Source organism: Felis catus, chromosome X, assembly GCF_018350175.1.
Source record: "Felis catus isolate Fca126 chromosome X, F.catus_Fca126_mat1.0, whole genome shotgun sequence".
NCBI classification, from domain to species: Eukaryota; Metazoa; Chordata; class Mammalia; order Carnivora; family Felidae; genus Felis; species Felis catus.
This window is the reverse complement of record NC_058386.1, coordinates 63,252,493-63,272,694: the sequence shown is the minus strand read 5'-3', so window position 1 is coordinate 63,272,694 and position 20,202 is coordinate 63,252,493. Positions and strand designations below refer to the sequence as shown.

The following is a 20,202-nucleotide window of genomic DNA, read 5'->3' as shown; positions in this document are numbered from 1 at the left end:
TATACATGGTATAAATCCTTATACATGTGTTTATAATATTTTGATCATGCTGAATATACAGATTTTTAGCTTTTATTTTTTCATTTAACAAAATATCTCAGACACTTTCCTGTGGCATTAAGTATCTTTAATACTCTAATTTTTTATGGCTTCATAGCATTTCAGCATATGGATGTATCATGATATAATGTTTTTAGTTTTTAAATATTGTAGATAATTATTCAAACATCCTTAGGCATCTTTGTATACACTGCTGACTACCTCTATAAGATTTACTTCCAAAAACCAGAACTGCAGTGCCTATTGCTCATTATTTATCATTGATGAAAGCCAAAGAATCCAAATTAGAAGATAAAAAAACATTAAGGGAATCTGAGAAAAAAGTAATAATTACCTGACAAGGCAGCATCAAATCCCATGTCTTCTATTGCTTCTCTCAAGGTCTCTGGAGAAGTTAGTAGAGGATCATACTCAACAGTCCCATTGCCATTTGCAAGAGATACTCGTATGGATTTTACACCTGCCTTTTTTGATATGACACCCTCAATAGACTGCACACAAGAATTACAAGTCATGCCACCAATGTTTATCACAGTTTCTTGAGTCAGAGGATGGCTTACTGTGTTCAAAGGAATCTTTTGAAGAGATGAGCTGGAGGGAGAGTTTGAGGTACTTTCAACTTCACTTGTAATACTAACTTTGTATTTCCCTGGTGAGATGGCCTCTATTGCTTTTCTAAGGGTTTCTGGAGTGACTGAGCTTGCATTGTACTTCACTATGGCAGACCTATTCTCTAAAGAAACTACGATGCTGCTTACATATTGGAGTGTAGATAAAGCACTTTCAATATTTAACACACATGATTTACAATGCATGCCATCTATAATGAAAGTGACTGTTGAATCACTGCTATATGATGGACTCCTTTGCTGTGGTCCTTCTGAGGATTTGACTGGTGTATTCTTTAGACGTTCTATATCAATAGCTCCCAATTTGAGGTACTTGGGCTGTTTTTTGATGAATGCTGGAAAGCCCACGGCTTCAATCTGTTTTTTAATTTCCTCTGCTGTGATAAGATGAGGTTGATAAACAATAGTAGCTTCTTGGTTGTCCAAGGAGACTAGTTAGTGAAAAGAGAAATATTTAATTCAGTTATTCTTAGGCCACTTCAGAAAACATTCTGTAGTTTTCAAATCAATACCACACAAAATTGTTTCTCTGTCTTCGCTGTCATTAGCTTTTCTTAAGATAATTCTGTTTTCATAAAATGTTACTGACACAGACTAGAAAAAAGTAAAAAAAATATGACTACTTTATCTATGGTCTCCAAGTTTCTGCATGCCTGAACAGAAACAGATTAGAGGTAGAGAGGACCCCAGGCATGTTGAGTTAAAAACGCTGAACTCCATGAACTGCCACCCCAGCTACATTTTCTGCTAGTTCAAAACTCATGTAGTTTTTAATTATATATTAGCTTTACCCACATTAATCCTGGGAATATGCACACTGTACCTCAGACTTCAATGAAGCAGTAAGTATTCTAGTCTGTGGATTCAAAACCCATGCTTAAGAGGAAAGCAAAAACTTAAAAGGCCAAAACAGAAAGCTAATCCTTACAAAACAACCAAATACCACCAGATATATTACCTTTAATTCGCTGAACACCTTGCAGCTTCCCAATTTTTCCTTCAATGGTGCTGGTGCATGAATGGCAGGTCATTCCTTCTACTTTCATCTTCAGCATGACTTCACCTACTTGAGCCATACTATAATCTTCACAAGTTCCTGACTTTTTCTCCAGAGTTCCAATATCTAAACTGAGATCCGGAAGCAGCTCTATTATCTGATTGGCATTCAGAATAGAAGGGATTATTGTCACCACTACAGTTCTTTGCTGAGGGGAAATTTTAATGTCTGTCACACCCTTGGTCTTGAGCAATATGCTTTGGATATGGTCCCATGGCAGAGCCAGTGAAGCAGCAACAGTCAGAAACACAGTGTCAGTTAAAACAGGGACAGGGTTAGGATTGTGGAGAACAGCATCAAAGCCCATGTCATCAATAGCTTCCTGGAGGGTCTTTGGAGTCTGTAGTTTAGGGTCATAAATAATAGTTGCATTTTTTTCTTCCAGTGAAACCTTTTGGAAGAGAATTTCAAAAGTCAGTTTAATTCAATTTTATGACCTAGAACTTAAAAAATAGCAATCATCATGCCGCATTCAAGAAGAATGGGACAAATAATTCAACCAAATGGAGTTTCTCTATTAGTTCTCATCTTTACTATTCTCTTTGGAAAGAAACAAAAAAATGTCTTCTGTACTTATAGGAATGATAAACTTGTATGTAGGTGTATGTGACTCAGCTACTGATTAGGCATTTGAAACACACACACGGACAAACACACCCTGGAATTTTACAACAGAGCACAAACAACTCTTTCCTACTATCTCCTTTCACAAATTATTCCAATACTTCACTCTCTATCAATTCAAAGATAATAAAGAAAACAGGATCAGCTGCAGAAAATAAAAGATGATATGAAGTTTAAATTTTAAGATGTTTGATTAAAATAACTTTGTTCGGAAGAAAAGATATAAACATGCTACTGTGTGATTAAAGGCAATGATAGGATTTTGTAGCATATACTCCTATATCCTTCTAAGTCCCTACAGCCTAGTATTACTTTTATTCAAAATAAGAACATCTTTATTGCTTCGCCTGATTCAATGATAAAAATAATGATTGTATTCCTAAAGCTCAGCTACTGTATATAATTTAACTACTACCATGACTGCATGAATATCTGGCTGACATCTTACAAAAATTAATGGTGTAGTCATACACACAAATACATGTGCACATACACACACACACACACTGGGTTGGGAGTCAGAAGATTTGAGTTCCATTGTCAACTCTCCACTTATTAGTCAACACATTCATTAATTCTACCATCTGAAAAATTGGGAAATATGCCCTATAATCTTCTAGAGTTGTTATAAGAGCAAATAGATAGGAAAGTAGTTCTTTGCAGCAGTGAGTTATATAAAGGTAAACACCGAACAAGTAATATTTATCAAGCACCTATTATATGTGCCAGGAACTAGGATTCTCAAATACAACGGTGAGCATGACACAGTCACAGGGAGGAATATTAGCATAGAAAATACAGTAAAGAGACATGTATTTATCCCTGGCAATATGGGTCAGAAAAGCCTTCTTAGGGGAGATAAGACCTGAATGTAAACAAACAAACAGAAATTAGCAAGAATGTATGAGGCAGGAATTCCAGACAAATGGATAAAGTAGATAAAGATGATAAACTGGAGAATGAGGCAACTGATTTACTATGGGGTCCACTTTATGCCAATAATGGTAATTCAGCCTATAGGTAATAGAGAGTCACAAAAAAAGTTAACAAGGGAATGACATGATTGTATTAGCATTTTAGAGAAGAATCATTTTGGAGACACAGCAGATGTGTGGGGGGTGGAATGGAGTGACACAGGATAGGAGATCAGTTAGGAGACTATTGCAATTGTAATAGTGGTACATATTAAGGCATTAAGGCATGAATTAAGGCATGAATACTGAGGGTAAAGAAAAAGGGGCAATTCCAAGATACATTTGGGAGGGCAAGAACTAGTAAGGAGATTATAGAGAGTAAAGGAGATGACTATGAGTTATAGGTTTCTGGCCTGGGCCAGTGGATAGATGGTGTTGCCATTAACTGTTATCAGAGAGAGAAGAAAACTGGAGGACGAGGTTGGAGTGGTGGGAAAAGAAAGATGATAAATTTAGTTTTAGACCCAACTGATTTTGAGAGACGGTAGGGGATTAATGTTCTAAAGGCAGTTAAAATATGAGCATTATTATTTTAGATTCCTGGTGAAAATCTTTGTTCCATAAATAAAAGCAACACCAAAATATAATTAAAAGTAATTAAAAGAAGGAAATCTCACTTTAAACTGTCAACAATAGTTATATAATTAAATCTTTCTTCCTTTAGCTTGGTAATCAACGGCTAGGTATTTGGTGAAATCTTGAAATGCACCCCTGGCACAGAAAAGATGCTTAGACTAGTAATTCTAGTTGGTTATCTTGATCTTAGTTATGGAAGAAACCACTAACATAAGTGATTCAAAACAGAAAAAGTGGGAAAATAATTTATATTTTGTTTTGGAATACACCATATAACATTTTCCATGAATAAGTTGCAGTATAGCCAAACCACATGCAGTTCTGACATATACTTTTGAAACAGATACAATACAAATATAGTCATTACAAAATGAAGGCTTTTGTGGCTTTGTATCTCTAAATAGATTCTCTTTCAAACTCTAATCACACTCCAATGATTTTTCTGATTAATAAAATTACTTTAAAAATTTTAAATATTCAAACTAAAGAGGAAGATGGAGAACAGATGAGGGGTGGGGGAGGAGTGACTATAAAGGGGCTGAACAGGGGAGTTTTTTGACATGATGGGACTATGGTGTCCTGGTTGTGTTGGTAGTTAAATAAATATATAGATATGTTAAAATTCACCAAACTAAAAAAAAAAATTACAGAACTTTATATCAAAAAGAAGTCAATTTTACATATGATAATTGTGTTTTAAAGAAAACAAAACTAAAATAAAAAAAATTCAGTTGCATTAGCCACATTTCAAGTGTTCAATGGCCAATGTGGCCAAGTGGTTGCCATATGGTGCTGGGTATATTATAGAACATTTCCATCATCGCAGAACATTCCATTGGACAGTACAGATCCAGGTACTACTATACTTTTTCTGATAAAGTACCAAACTTTTTAAAAAGGGTGTAGATTTCTTTTTTCCTTTATGTTTAAGTACACTGTATATGGTATCTCTTTAAAAAGATCTGGTTTTGAGATAATTTCCATCCCCCCAAAAATGTTAATTTACATATCCCATGAGAAACAATTCTTAAAACTGATTTTACGGGTGCATGGGTGGCTTAGTCGGTTAAGCATCTGACTCTTGATTTCAGTTCAGGTCATGATCTCATGGTTGGTGAGATCAAGCCCTGTGTTGGGCTCTGCACTGACAGTGAGGAACCTGCTTGGGATTTTCACTCCCTCTCTCTCTGGCCCTCCTCTGCTCGCATACTCCCCACCCTCAAGATAAATAAATAAACTTTTTAAAAAATGATTTAAAATTTTTTTAGTGTTTTATTTTATTTTTTGAGAGAGAGATGGAGATGGAGCATGAGCAGGGGAAGGACAAAGAGAGAGGGAGACACAGACTCCGAAGCAGGCTCCAGGCTCTGAACTGTCTGCACAGAGCCTGACATGGGGCTCGAACCCACAAACCGTGAGATCATGCCTGAGCTGAAGTCAGACGCTCAACTGACTGAGCCACCCAGGAGTCCCCAAAAAATGATTTTAAAAGCAAAAATCACTTTGTCTTTAGAGGATTTGACATGCTTTCTACTGCATTAGCCTATCTTCTAACTGTAAAAGACATAAGGAAATAAGGAAACTATTTATATAAAATACTATGTTAAAAAGTTATATTATCCTATGTTGTTTTCATGCTGTAGACTGAAAGCACTTCCTTATGTAGTAACTTCTATTTGTGTGTTTTAAAGCTGTCCAACCACACTTAGCACAAACAAAAATGTTCCCCTTTGGGGAAACTTTCCTCAACTTTTCTTCTGAATATTAGATATCAAAGAGATGTTTCAAGCCTAAAATCTCAAAGGAAACAAAAACAAGCAGTACCTTTGTTTCTTTTAAGAGGAAATTCACGTGGTGATTATCACAATACTGTTCTGGATGTCAAATGCTTGGGCAGGAAGCTAAAATAACATTTATTTATTCAACAAATATTTAAGGAGTGCCTATTATGTGCCTGACACTGTGCTAAGCTGCTAGGGACACAATGGTGAGCAAAAACAAGCAATGACTCTGTAGACCCAGAAATTGCTGGTAGCAGTACAATTCTGGGTCTATGTAGCTCTCCTTTAACATTAACCCCACCAACAAAAACCACCTCCACCTATTCCCTACATTGTTCAAAAGTTTCAACAGCTTGTCTTTTTCTATCTTTCATTGGGAACCAATGCTGTTATTTTAACTTTTATAAGAACTATATTTCCATTAAATCAATAATTCCTCTGAAAATAAACATGTAACAGTCTACAAATTATGACTGTGGCTCATAGGAAGGCCTCAAGGTGGAAGATTATTCACTATATTTGGATGAAGGCAGGACTGGAAGAGAAGAAATGAAATCAAACATATTCTGTGGCCTCAAATGCATTAATAGTGGAGTAGAGAGTACTAAATGTCGACAGGAATTGTAAAGATCCATTATTTTAATGAGTATGGCATTCTTTATCTACTGAAATATAATATATGAAATTTAAGTACAGTATACTTTATCTGCATGTGATTTCTATATGATTTGCTCTCAAGCAAGATGAATGCTAGAACCTTGGACAAATCACCCTAACTCAAAGGGCTGCACCTTCCTAAGAAGGAGGTTTCATAACAACTCAACATAATCAGCAGTTCTTCAGGGCTTGAAAGGATTCTGTCATTTTACACAGAATGAAGGGAGAAAAGTGAAATGATTTATCAGTTATATTGAATTTCTAGTATGTTTGATTCACCAACCACAAATAGTTTTGACTCAAGTGAAAACTATTTAAAATACATGAGGAACCTCATATATATTACATACTTCACAGTACAAATTCTATTATTGTTTGTTGAAAAAATAATGTGTATATACTAATCAAGTAAAACTCTACATTGATGCTTCAATATATGATACCAAAAATTAAAATATCATAAGAAAAATCCATTAATATAAACTGTGGTGCTGGGCACAAAAATAGACACATAGATCAATGGAACAAAACAGAAAACCAAGAAATAAACCTATGCTTATATGGTAAATGAGTCTATGACAAAGGAGGCAAGAATATACAATGAGGAAAAGACAGTCTCTTCAATAAATGGTGCTGGGAAAACTGGAAAACTACATGTAAAGGAATTAAACTGGACCACTGTCCAATACCATACACAGAAATAAACTTAAAATGGATGAAACACTTAAATGTGAGACCTGAAATCATAAAAATCTAGAAGAGAACACAGGCAGTAATTTCGCTGACATCAACCATCACATTTTTCTAGATATCTCCTTAGGCAACAGAAACAAAAACAAAAATAAACTACTGGGACTACACCAAAATAAAAAGCTTTTTACACAGTAAAGAAACCATAAACAAAACACAAAGGTAACCTACTGACTGGGAGAAGATATTTCCAAATAACATATCTGATAAAGGGTTAGTCTCCAAAATATATAAAGAACTTATCAAACTCAACACCCCCAAAAAATAATCCAATTAAAAAATGGACAGAAGACATGAATAGACATTTTTCCAAAGAAGACATACAGATGACCAACAGGCACATGAAAAGATGCTCAACATCAATGATCATCAGGGAAATGAAAATCAAAACTATAATGAGATATCACATTTCACCTGTCAGAATGGCTAAAATCAACAACACATGGAACAATAGGTGTTGGCAAGGATGTGGAGAAAGGGAAACCCTCTTGCACTGTTGATGGAAATACAAACTGGTACAGCCACTGTGGAAAAGAGTATAGGGCCCTCAAAAAGTTAAAAATAGAACTACCCTACAATCCAGATATTGCACGACTATGTATTCACCCAAATTATACAAAAATACTAAGTTGAAGTGCACTGTGATGTTTACTTTTTTTAACTATGAAACTTACTGTCAAATTGGTTTCCATACAACACCCAGTGCTCATCCCAACAGGTGCCCTCCTCAATTCCCATCACCCCCTTTCCCTTCCCTCCCACCACCCATCAACCCTCAGTTTATTCCTGGTTTTAAGAGTCTCTTAGGGTTTGGCTCCCTGCCTCTCTAACCTTTTTTTTCCCCTTCCCCTCGCCCATGGACTTCTGTTAAGTTTCTCAGGATCCACATAACAGTGAAAACATACAGTATCTGTCTTTCTCTGTATGACTTATTTCACTTAGCATCACACTCTCCAGTTGCATCCACGTTGCTACAAAAGGCCATATTTCATTCTTTCTCATTGCCACGTAGTAGTCCATTGTGTATATAAACCACAACTTCTTTATCCATTCATCAGTTGATGGACATTTAGACTCTTTCCATAATTTGGCTATTGTTGAAAGTGCTGCTATAAACATTGGGATACAAGTGCCCCTATGCATCAGCACTCCTGTATCCCTTGGGTAAATTCCTAACAGTGCTATTGCTGGGTCGCACGGTAGATCTGTTTTTAACTTTCTGAGTAACCTCCACACGGATTTCCAGAGTGACTGCACCAGTTTGCATTCCGACTAACAATGCAAGAGGGTTCTGGTTTCTCCACATCCTTGCCAGCATCTATAGTCTCCTGATTTGTTCCTTTTAGCCACTCTAACTGACATGAGGTGATATCTCAGTGTGGTTTTGATTTATATTTCGCTGATGAGGAGTGATATTGAAAATCTTTTCATGTGCCTGTTGGCCATCTGGATGTCTTCTTTACAGAAGTATCTATTCATGTTTTCTGCCCATTTCTTCACTGGATTATTTGTTTTTCGGGTGTGCAGTTTGGTGAGTTCCTTATAAATTTTGGATACTAGCCCATTGTCCGATAAGTCATTTGCAAATATCTTTTTCCACTCCACTGGTTGCCTTTTAGTTTTGTTGACTGTTTCCTTTGAAGTCCAGAAGCTTTTTATCTTCATGAGGTCCCAATAGTTCATTTTTGCTTTTATATCCCTTGCTTTCGAGATGTGTCAAGTAAGAAATTACTGCAGCTGAGGTCAGGGAGGTTTTTTCCTGCTTTCTCCAATAGGGTTTTGATGGTTTCCTGTCTCACATTCAGGTCCTTTAACCATTTTGAGTTTATTTTTGGGAATGGTGTAAGAAAGTGGTCTAGTTTCATTCTTCTCCATGTTGCTGTCCAGTTCTCCCAAGAGACTCTCTTGGGAGTGAAAGAGACTCTCTTTTTTCCATTGGATATTCTTTCCTGCTTTGTCGAAGATTAGCTGGCCATAATTTTGCAGGTCCAATTCTGGAGTCTCTATTCTATTCCATTGGTCTATGTGTCTGTTATGTGCCAACACCATGCTGTCTTGATGATTACAGCTTTGTAGTAGAGGCTAAAGTGTGGGATTGTGATGCCTCCTGCTTTGGTCTTCTTCAATATTACTTTGGCTATGCGGGGTCCTTTGTGGTTGCATACAAATTTTAGGATTGCTTATTCTAGCTTTGAGAGAATACTGTTGCAATTTTGAAGGGGACTGTATTGAATATGTAGATAGTTTTGGATAGTATTGACATTTTAACAATATTTATTCTTCCAATCCATGAGCAGGGAATGTCTTTCCATTTCTTTATATCTTCTTCAATTACCTTCATAAGCTTTCTATAGTTTTCAGCATACAGACCTTTTACATCTTTGGTTAGGTTTATTCCTAGGTATTTTATGATTCTTAATGCAGTTGGGAATGGGATCAGTTTCTTTATTTCTCTTTCTGTTGCTTCATTATTAGTGTATAAGAATGCAACTGATTTCTATACATTGATTTTGTATCCTGCAACTTTGCTGACTTCCTGTATCAGTTCTAGCAGACTTTTGGTGGAGTCTATCAGGTTTTCCATGTTTAATATCATGTCATCTGCAAAAAGTGAAAGCTTGATTTCATCTTTGCCAATTTTGATGCCTTTGATTTCCTTCTGTTGTCTGATTTCTGATGCAGAAACTTCCAACACTATGTTAAACAACAGAGGTGAGAGTGGACATCCCTGTCATGTTCCTGATCTCAGGGAAAAAGCTCTCAGTTTTTCCCATTGCAGATGGTATTAGCTGTGGGCTTTTCATAAATGGCTTTTATGATGTTTAAGGATGTTCCTTCTATTCCAAATTTCTTAAGGGTTTTTATTAAGGAAGGATGCTGAATTTTGCCAAATGTTTCCTGCATGGATTGACAGTATTGTACGATTCTTTTCTTTTCTTCTATTAATGTGATGTATCACATTGACTGATTTGCGAATGTTGAACCAGCCCGGCATCCCAGGAATGAATCCCACTTCATCATGGTGAATAATTCTTTTTATATGCTGTTGAATTCGATTTGCTAGTATCTTATTGAGAATTTTTGCATCCATATTCATCAAGGATACTGGCCTGTAGTTCTCCTTTTTTTTCCTGGGTCTCTGTCTGCTGTAGGAATCAAAGCAATGCTGGCTTCAAAGAATGAGTCTGGAAGTGTCCTTCCCATTCTATTTTTGGAAACAGCTTCAGAAGGGTAGGTATTATCTCTGATTTAAATTTCTGAACGATTCCAAAACCAGAGACCCCACTAAAAAGGAGAACTATAGACCAACTTCCCTGATGAACAGGGATACAAAAATCTTCAACAAGATATTAGCCAACAGGATCCAACAATACATTAAAAAAAATTATTCACCACAACCCAGTGGGATTTATACCTGGGATGCAGAGCTGGTTTAATATCCACAAAATAATTAACGTGATTCATCACATCAATAAAAGAAAGGACAAGAACCATATGATCCTCTCAATAGATGCAGAGAAAGCATTTGACAAAATACAGCATCCTTTCTTGATAAAAACCCTCAAGAAAGTAGGGATAGAAGGATCATACCTCAAGATGATAAAAGCCATATACGAGCGACCCAACGCTAATATCATCCTCAATGGGGAAAAACTGAGAGCTTTCTCCCTAAGGTCAGGAACAAGACAGGGATGTCCACTCTCACCACTGTTATTCAACATAGTATTGGAACTCTTCGCCTCTGCAGTCAGACAACACAAAGAAATTAAAGGCATCCACATCGGCCAGGAGGAGGTCACACTTTCACTCTTTGCAGATGCCATGATACTCTATATGGAAAACCCAAAAGATCCACCAAAACACTGCAAGAATTGATTCATGAATTCAGAAAAGTTGCAGGATATAAAATCAATGCAAAGAAATTGGTTGCATTCCTATACACCAACAATGAAGCGACAGAAAGAGAAGGAATATACAGTTGCACAAAAACCCACATACAGTTGCACAAAAACCCATAAAATACCTAGGAATAAATATAACCAAAGAGGTGAAAAATCTATACACTGAAAACTATAGAAAGCTGATGAAGGAAATTGAAGAAGACACAAAGAAATGGAAAAAGATTCCATGCTCCTGGATAGGAAGAACAAATATTGTTAAAATGCCGATACTACCCAAAGCAGTCTACACATTCAGTGCATATCCTATCAAAATAACACCAGCATTCTTCATAGAGCTAGAACAAATAATCCTAAAATTTGTATGGAACGAGGAAAGACCCTGAACAGCCAAAGCGATCTTGACAAAGAAAACCAAAGCAGGAGGCATCACAATCCCAGACTTCAAGCTATACTACAAAGCTGTAATCATGAAGACAGTATGGTACTGGCACAAAAACAGACACTCAGATCAATGGAACAGAATAGAGAACCCAGAAATGGCCACAAACGTATGGCCAACTAATCTTTGACCAAACAAGAAAGGATATCCAATGGAATAATGACAGCCTCTTCAGCAAGTGGAGGTGGGAAAACGACAGTGACATGCAGAAGAATGAACCTGGACCACTTTCTTACACCATACACAAAAATAAGCTGAAAATGAATGAAAGACCTCAATGTAAGACAGGAAGCCATCAAAATCCTCGAGGATAAAGCAGGCAAAAACCTCTTTTATCTTGTTCGCAGCAATTTCTTACTCAACACGTCTCTGGAGGCAAGGGAAACAAAAGCAAAAATGAACTACAGGGACCTCAATAAAATAAAAAGCTTCTGCACAGCGAAGGAAACAATCAGCAAAACTAAATGCCAACCAACAAAATGGGAGAAGAGATTTGCAAGCAACATATCAGATAAAGGGTTAGTATCCAAAATCTACAAAGAACTTATCAAACTCAACACCCAAAAAACAAAGAATCCAGTGAATAAATGGGCAAAAGACATGAATAGACACTTCCCCAAAGAAGACATCCAGATGGCCAACCGACACATGAAAAAATGCTCAACTTCACTCATCATCAGGGAAATACAAATCAAAACCACAATGAGATACCACCTTACACCTGTCAGAATGCCTAACATCAGCAACTCTGGCAACAACAGATGTTGGCGAGGATGCAGAGAGAGAGGATCTCTTTTGCATTGTTGGTGGGAATGCAAGCTGGTGCAGCCACTCTGGAAAACAGTATGGAGGTTCCTCAAAAACTAAAAATAGAACTACCCTACGACCCAGCAATTGCACTACTATGTATTTATCCAAGGGATACAGGTGTGCTGTTTCCAAGGGACACATGTACCCCCATGTTTATAGCAGCACTATGAACAATAGCCACAGTATGGAAAGAGCCCAAATGTCCATCGATGGATGAATGGATAAAGAAGATGTGGTACACACACACACACACACACACACTCACACACACACACACACACACACACATGATGGAGTATTACTCGGCAATCAAAAAGACTAAAATATTGCCATTTGCAACTATGTGGATGGAACTGGAGGGTATTATGCTAAGTGAGATTAGTCAGAGAAAGAAAAATATATGACTTCACTCATATGAGGACTTGTAGAGAAAAAAAACAGATGAACATAAGGGAAGGGAAACAAAAATAATATAAAAACAGGGAGGGGGACAAAACATAAGAGACTCATAAATATGGAGAACAAACAGAGGGTTACTGGAAGGTTTGTGGGAGGGGGAAATGATAAATGGGTAAGGGACACTAAGGAATCTACTACTGAAATCGTTGTACTATATGCTTACTAATTTGTATGTAAATTTAAACAAAAATAAAATTAAAAATTAAAAAAAAATTACCCTATGCAAACATATTTTATAGTCATAATGCTGCTCAACATGTTAATAAATATTGGTCACTTTTTAAAGACTGTTAAGGTTTCAAATTTTAGATCAAAGTTATAGCTGAGATTATAATTAAGACTAATGTGCAGTTAGTTTAGGAAACAGATTTGGAGAAGACTTTTTTTTCAACTAAGTCAAGGAGTTCTTGTGTTTGGAATAAAATGCTGATATTAAGTAATGTAATTGTGATGTTCAGTTGGGGTTGCTTTATTGAAAAAATGGTACAGTGGAACAGATTAGAGCTTTAATTAACAAAATTCAAGGAGAGTTGAATACTCAAGATGTCTCTAATGGAATAAGTAGAATTAATGTAATTATTGCTCTTTGTAGAAGCAGCATTTAAATACATTTTGGGAATTGTGTCTTACATCCTGGCGTTTGTAAATGAATGTAATACTCTTTTGTTTGTCCTGTCAATGTGAAGCCTGTAGACTTAAAGGAGATTAACCCAAGTTTAATTTAATCACCAAGGGGACAAATAAAATGGGCAGATAATGTGAAGGTCTTCTCTGGAATGATCTGGGCTTTTTGAAAGTGGAAATGTAAAAACAAATTTAATTAAATATAAGTACTGAATGACTCCAAAGGTTAATGCCTTATTACCAAATTATGGTACTTAGTCCTTGAAATTTATACTGCTAACATTTGGAGTTCTGTTTCCCTTTACTCAGATAAAGGCTGCAGTCTATACTCCTAATTTAGACTTAAAAAAAAAAAGGCCACCTAGATGCTAGCAGTTACTGAATTTGTCCTGTGGATCAGTATATTCTTTACTCCCCTTAAAATTAACTTTTTAAAAAATTTAAGTATAGTTGATATACATAACTTTTTTATTGTTGAAAAAGTGACACAGGAGTGCCTTGGTGGCTCAGTTGTCTGACTTCATCTCAGATCATGATCTCGCAGGTTGTGAGTTTGAGCCCCACATTGGGCCCTCTCCTGTCAGCACGGAGCCTGCTTCGGATCCTCTGTCCCCCTTTCTCTCTGCCCCTTCCCTGCTCACACTCTCTCTCTCTCAAAAATAAATACTAAAAAAATAAAGAAAGAAAAAGTTATACATTGCAGAGTAAAAATCCCCCTCCCAAAGGAAACCAGTTATCTGTTTGCTATATATGTATCCTTCCAGAAATAGACTATGAATGTAAAATGATTTACATGTATATATGTGTATCTATATGGATATCTATATACCCTTTCATATAAATGGGACCATATGTCCACTGAGAAAAGAGAAATAAAGTAAAAGCATTTATTTGGAGTCTCAGAATTACAATTCAGAAAGAACAGATTTTGATAGTAACCCAAATTGTGTCCCCCTAGGGAACAAAAGTCAGAGGTTTTTTTTTTTTGTTTGTTTTTTTTTTGGTTTTTTTTTTAGTGTTTATTTTTTAGAGAGAGAGAGAGAGACAGAGCACGAGCAGGGGAGGAGCAGAGAGAGAGGAAGACACAGAATCCGAAACAGGCTCCAGGCTCTGAGCTGTCAGTATAGAGCCCAACGTGGGGCTTGAACTCACAAACCATGAGATCATGACCTGAGCCGAAGCTGGACACTCAACTGATTGAGCCACCCAGGCACCCCAAAAGTGAGAGGTTTTTAAAGACAAAGAGGAATACATTGTTTACAAAGAATTTTGATTGGTATTGGTAGCAGAATACTAATTTTGGCTAAACATAATTGATTTTTTTAATTCTTAAATTTTATTTAAATCCAAGTTAGTTAACATACAGTGTAATAATTTCAGGAGAATTTAGTGATTCATCACTTATATATAACACACAGTGCTCATCCCAACAAGTGCCCTCCTCAATGCCTATCACCCATTTATCCCATCCCCCCACCCAACACGCTTCCATCAACCCTCAGTTTGTTCTTTGTTAAGGTTATCACTAAGCAAAAGTCCATTGATGTACTAGATGTACTAAGTTGCAGATGTTTGTACAGAGTCCTTGGAATATTTGTGGTTTGGCCCATTTCAGAAGTTCATGATTCCACCAGATGAGGACATGCATAAGTCCCACCTCCTTAATGGCCTCCTGGCTTTATTTTATTTTTTTTTCTACGTTTATTTATTTTTGGGACAGAGAGAGACAGAGCATGAACAGGGGAGGGGCAGAGAGAGAGAGGGAGACACAGAATCGGAAACAGGCTCCAGGCTCTGAGCCATCAGCCCAGAGCCTGACACGGGGCTCGAACCCACGGACCGCGAGATCGTGACCTGGCTGAAGTCGGACGCTCAACTGACTGCACCACCCAGGCGCCCCATCCTGGCTTTATTTTAAAACTCCTCGACATAAGTGACTCCATTTTCTTTCACATATATTATACATATTATCTATGCCTTGCCTTTTTCATTTAGCCAGTGTGTTGTGGAGATTGTTCCATATAAGCATGTAGAGATGAATCTTTTTATTTCTATTTGGAACTTTTTTTTCATTTTCTAATTTTTGTTACGTCAAATGATAGTTCATTGAGCATTCTGTTTTTCAAACACTGTATGAGAGCAATATAGGCATTTTGGCTTAATATAATTCCTAGGTAATAATCCTCCATTCATGAAGATGTAGCGTCAATGATTAAAAGAGGGTTAGGTTTCTGATTTATTTGACCTTTAATCCAAATTTCAAAAAAAGGTTAAATTCAATATAAAATTCTAGCGATGGAGGAATGATATGGACAGGGAGTTTCACTATTCCTTTGTATAATTTTGTATTTAAATATTTCATAACGAATAACCAGGAATTATTTGTATAATTTTTGAACAAAATGAAAATATATTATCAATGAAAATTCTGGGAAAGCACTCAGATTATAGATAGTTTAGTATATGAAAAACAATGCTACAACTTAAAAAAATATTAAAATCTCTGCATCTTTTTCATTTTAGGATACTTGGGTTTTGATTTTATTTTTGTAAACTAGAAACTTTAATCAATTTTAAGAAATGTGTCATAACTGTGTAATACATTAAGTATTAATAGGGGATATTGTAAAGGAAGAGTTTTATGGGAAATCTGTACTATTTGTTCAATATTGTTTTTCTTTTCTTTCAGTTTTTATTTAAATTCCAGTCAGGTAACATAGTATAATATTTGTTTCAGATGTATAATTTAGTGATTCAGAACTTCCATACAACAGTCAGTGCTCATCACAATAAATGCACTCCTTAATCTTCATCACCTATTTAACCTATGCGCCTACACACCTGTCCTCTGGTAGCCATATCTTTGTTTCCTGGTTTGCCTCTCTCTGTTTTCCCCTTTGCACATTTGTTCTTTTTCTTAAATTCCACATATGGGTGAAATCGTAGTGTATTTGTCTTTCTCTGACTGACTGGCTTTGCTTAGCATGATACTTTCTAGCTCCATCTTTATTGTTGCAAATGGCAAGATTTCATTCTTTTTTATGGCTGAGTAATATTCCTGTGTGTGTGGGTGTGTATGTGTATCCTGCATCTTCTTTATTCATTTATTCAGTCGGTGGATATTTGGGCTGTTTCCATAATTTGGCTAGTGTAGATGAGGCTGGTATAAACGTCAGGGTGGGAGAGAAGCATGGAAGACGGCTGCATAGGACGATGCTGGGTTCACTTCATCCTGCTGATCACTTAGATTCCATCCACATCTGCCTAAATAACCCAGAAAACCTCCAGAAGACTAGCAGAACGGACTCTCCGGAGCCAAGCGTAAACAAGAGGCCTACAGAAGAGGGTAGGAAGGGCAGAGAAGTGGTGCCTGCTACAAGGACTGGTGGGAGGGAGCTGGGAGCTGGGGCAGTGGAGGGGCAGCCTGATGGGCAGGGCAGAGCCCCCGAAGTCTGGCTTGCAAATGCGGGGGGGCCGGAGTGCGTGAGTTCTGACAGTCTGCGGGACTTAACATCTGGAATGTTAAAAGTCAACAGCTCTGCTCTTGGAGAGTGGGGAGGGTGAGAGATGGCGGGAGGGAGAGTTGTTGAGCCCCGGAAGACAGAGCTCAGCTCGGTGGAGGAACAAACGCGCTGCCAAGTGCCATCTCCCTTTCCCATCCCCCAGCTGAAATTCCAAAGGGAACCAGTTTTTGTCACAGAACTTGCTTGCACCGTGCAAATGCACAACACTGTGCTTCTGTGGATCCATCCCACCGAGGGGCCTGCCTTCCTCCCAGTGCTGCAGGGACCCTCCCGCGGGCCTGCCTCCCTCCTGGTGCTGCAGGGCCCCTCCCACAGAGGACCACTGATGGCAAAGCTAGCTAAGCCTGCCCCTTCCACCCCTGTACACCTTGCAGATCCACTCCGGCTACTACGCCCTTGGCCAGATCCCATCGAAGCAGCACCACAAGCCTGGCAGTGTGCAAGGAGCCCAGACAGGGGCCACACCACTCCACAGTGAGTCCTGCCCCTGGGAAAGGGGAAGATAAGGTACATACCAGTCTGACTGTGGCCCCAGTGGTGGGCTGGGGGCAGACATCAGGTCTGACTGTGACCCTGCCCACCAGCACAAGTTTCTCCGGACAGAACAGGGGAAGTGCTCTGTAGTTTGGAGCTACCACAGGGACTACCCAAGATGACAAAACAAATTCTCCTCAAAAGAAACTTCAGGAAGTAGCGTCAGCTAATGAGTTGATCAAAACCAATTTAAGCAATATAATGGAACAAGAATTTAGAATAATAGTCATAAAATTAATCACTGGGCTTGAAAAAAGCATAGAGGACAGCAGAGAATCTATTGCTACAGAGATCAAGGGACTAAGAAACAGTCATGAGGAAATAAAAATGCTATAAATGAGGTGCAAAATAAAATGGAGGCAGCATTAGCATGGATTGAAGAGGCAGAGGAGAGAATAGGTGAAATAGAACATAAAATTATGGAAGAAGAGGAAGCTGAGAAAAAGATAAAAAAAATCCAGGAGTATGAGGGGAGAATTAGAGCACTAAGTGATGCAATCAAAGGGAGCAATATCCATATCATAGTAATTCCAGAAGAAGAAGAAGAGAGAAAGAGGCTGAAGGTGTATATGAACAAATTATAGCTGAGAACTTCCCTGATCTGGGGAAGGAAACAGGCATTGAAATCCAAGAGGCACACAGAACTCCCTTCCGACGTAACTTGAATCGATCTTCTGCACGACATATCATAGTGAAACTGGCAAAATACAAGGATAAAGAGAGAATTGTGAAAGCAACTAGGGAACAAACAGGCCCTAACTTACAAAGGTAAACACATAAGGGTAGTAGGAGACCTATCTACTGAAATTTGGCAGGCCAGAAAGGAATGGCAGGAAATCATCAATGTAATGAACAGAAAAAATATGCAGCCAAGAATCCTTTATCCAGCAAGTCTGTCATTCAGAATAGAAGGAGAGGTAAAGGTCTTTCCAAACAAAAACTGAAGGAATTCATCACCACTAAACCAGCCCTAAAAGAGATCCTAAGGGGGATTCTGTGAGTGAAATGTTGCAAGGATCACAAAGTACCAGAGACATCACTACAAGCATGACACCTACAGACCTCATGATGACTCTAACCCATATCTTTCAAAAATAACACTGAATGTAAATGGACTAAATGCTCCAACCAAAAGACATAGGGTATCAGAATGGATAAAAACACAAGACCCATCTATTTGCTGTCTACAAGAGACTCATTTTAGACCTGAGGACAACTTCATATTGAAAGTGAGGGGATGGAGAACAATCTATCATGCTACTGGAAGTCAAAAGAAAGCTGGAGTAGCCATACTTATATCAGACAAGCTAGACTTTAAATTAAAGGCTGTAACAAGAGATGAAGGAGGGCATTATATAATGATTATAGGGTCTATCCATCAGGAAGAGCTAACAATTATAAATGTCTATTTGCCGAGTACAGGAGCCCCAAATATATAAAACAATCACAAACATAAGCAACCTTATGGATAAGAATGTGGTAATTGTAGGGGACTTTAATACCCGCTACAACAATGGATAGATCATCCAGACACAGGATCAATAAAGACACAAGGGCCCTGAATGATGCATTGGATCAGATGGACTTGACAGATATATTTAGAACTCTGCATCCCAAAGCAACAGAATATACTTTCTTCTCAAGTGCACATGGAACATTCTCCAAGATAGATCACATACTGGGTCACAAAACAGCCCTTCATAAGTATAAAAGAATTCAGATCATACCATGCACACTTTCAGACCACAATGCTGTGAAACTTGAAATCAACCACAGAAAAAGTCTGGAAAACCTCCAAAAGCATGGAGGTTAAAGAATACCCTACTAAAGAATGAATGGGTCAACCAGGCAATTAGAGAAGAAATTTAAAAATACATAGAAACTGGGGCACCTGGGTGGCTCAGTCGATTAAGCGTCCGACTTCGGCTCAGGTCATGATCTCGTCCATGAGTTCGAGCCCCATGTCGGGCTCTGTGCTGACCACTCAGGGCCTGGAGCCTGTTTCAGACTCTGTCTCCCTCTGTCTTGACCCTCCCCCGTTCATGCTCTGTCTCTCTCTCTCTCAAAAATAAATAAACGTTAAAAAATTAAAAAAAAAATATAGAAACGAATGAAAATGAAAAGGCAACAATCCAAACGCCTTGAGATGCAGTGAAGGGAGTCCTGAGAAGAAAATACATTGCAATCCAGGGCTATCTCAAGAAACAAGAAAAATCCCAAATACAAAATCTAACAGCATACCTAAAGGAAATAGCAGAACAGCAAAGACACCCCAAACCCAGCAGAAGAAGAGAAATAATAGAGCAGAGCAGAAATAAACAATATAGAATCTAAAAAAACTGTAGAGCAGATGAATGAAACCAAGAGTTTGTTTTTTGAAAAAATAAACAAAATTGATAAACCTCTAGCCAGGCTTCTCAAAAAGAAAAGGGAGGTGACCCAAATAGATAAAATCATGAATGAAAATGGAACAATTGCAACCAATCCCTCAGAAATACAAGCAATTATCAGGGAATACTATGAAGAATTATATGCCAACAAACTGGACAGCCTGGAAGAAATGGATAACTTTTTCAGCACCCACCCACTTCCAAAACTCAAACAGGAAGAAATAGACAACTTGAATAGACCCATAGCCAGCGAAGAAGCTCAATCAGTTATCAAATATCTCCCAACAAATGAGTCCAGGACCAGATGGCTTCCCAGGGAACTTCTACCAGATATATATATATATATATATATATATATATATATATATATATATATATATATATATATATATATATGTTTTTTGATTTAACT

At 37.6% G+C, this 20,202-nt stretch overlaps 1 protein-coding gene across 7 annotated transcripts in view; it reads right to left on the bottom strand.

Moving 5' to 3' along the window:
• ATP7A (ATPase copper transporting alpha) overlaps window positions 1–20,202 on the bottom strand; it is a 176,355-nt gene that overhangs the window by 76,628 nt on the left and 79,525 nt on the right. For all 7 annotated transcript variants that reach the window (XM_045050349.1, XM_045050348.1, XM_045050351.1 and 4 more), the window contains 2 exons: window positions 1,648–2,137; window positions 395–1,120 (listed from right to left, as the gene is read on the bottom strand). In XM_045050349.1, the coding sequence (XP_044906284.1) occupies window positions 395–1,120; window positions 1,648–2,137 (1,216 nt within the window). The remainder of the gene's footprint in view (window positions 1–394; window positions 1,121–1,647; window positions 2,138–20,202) is intronic.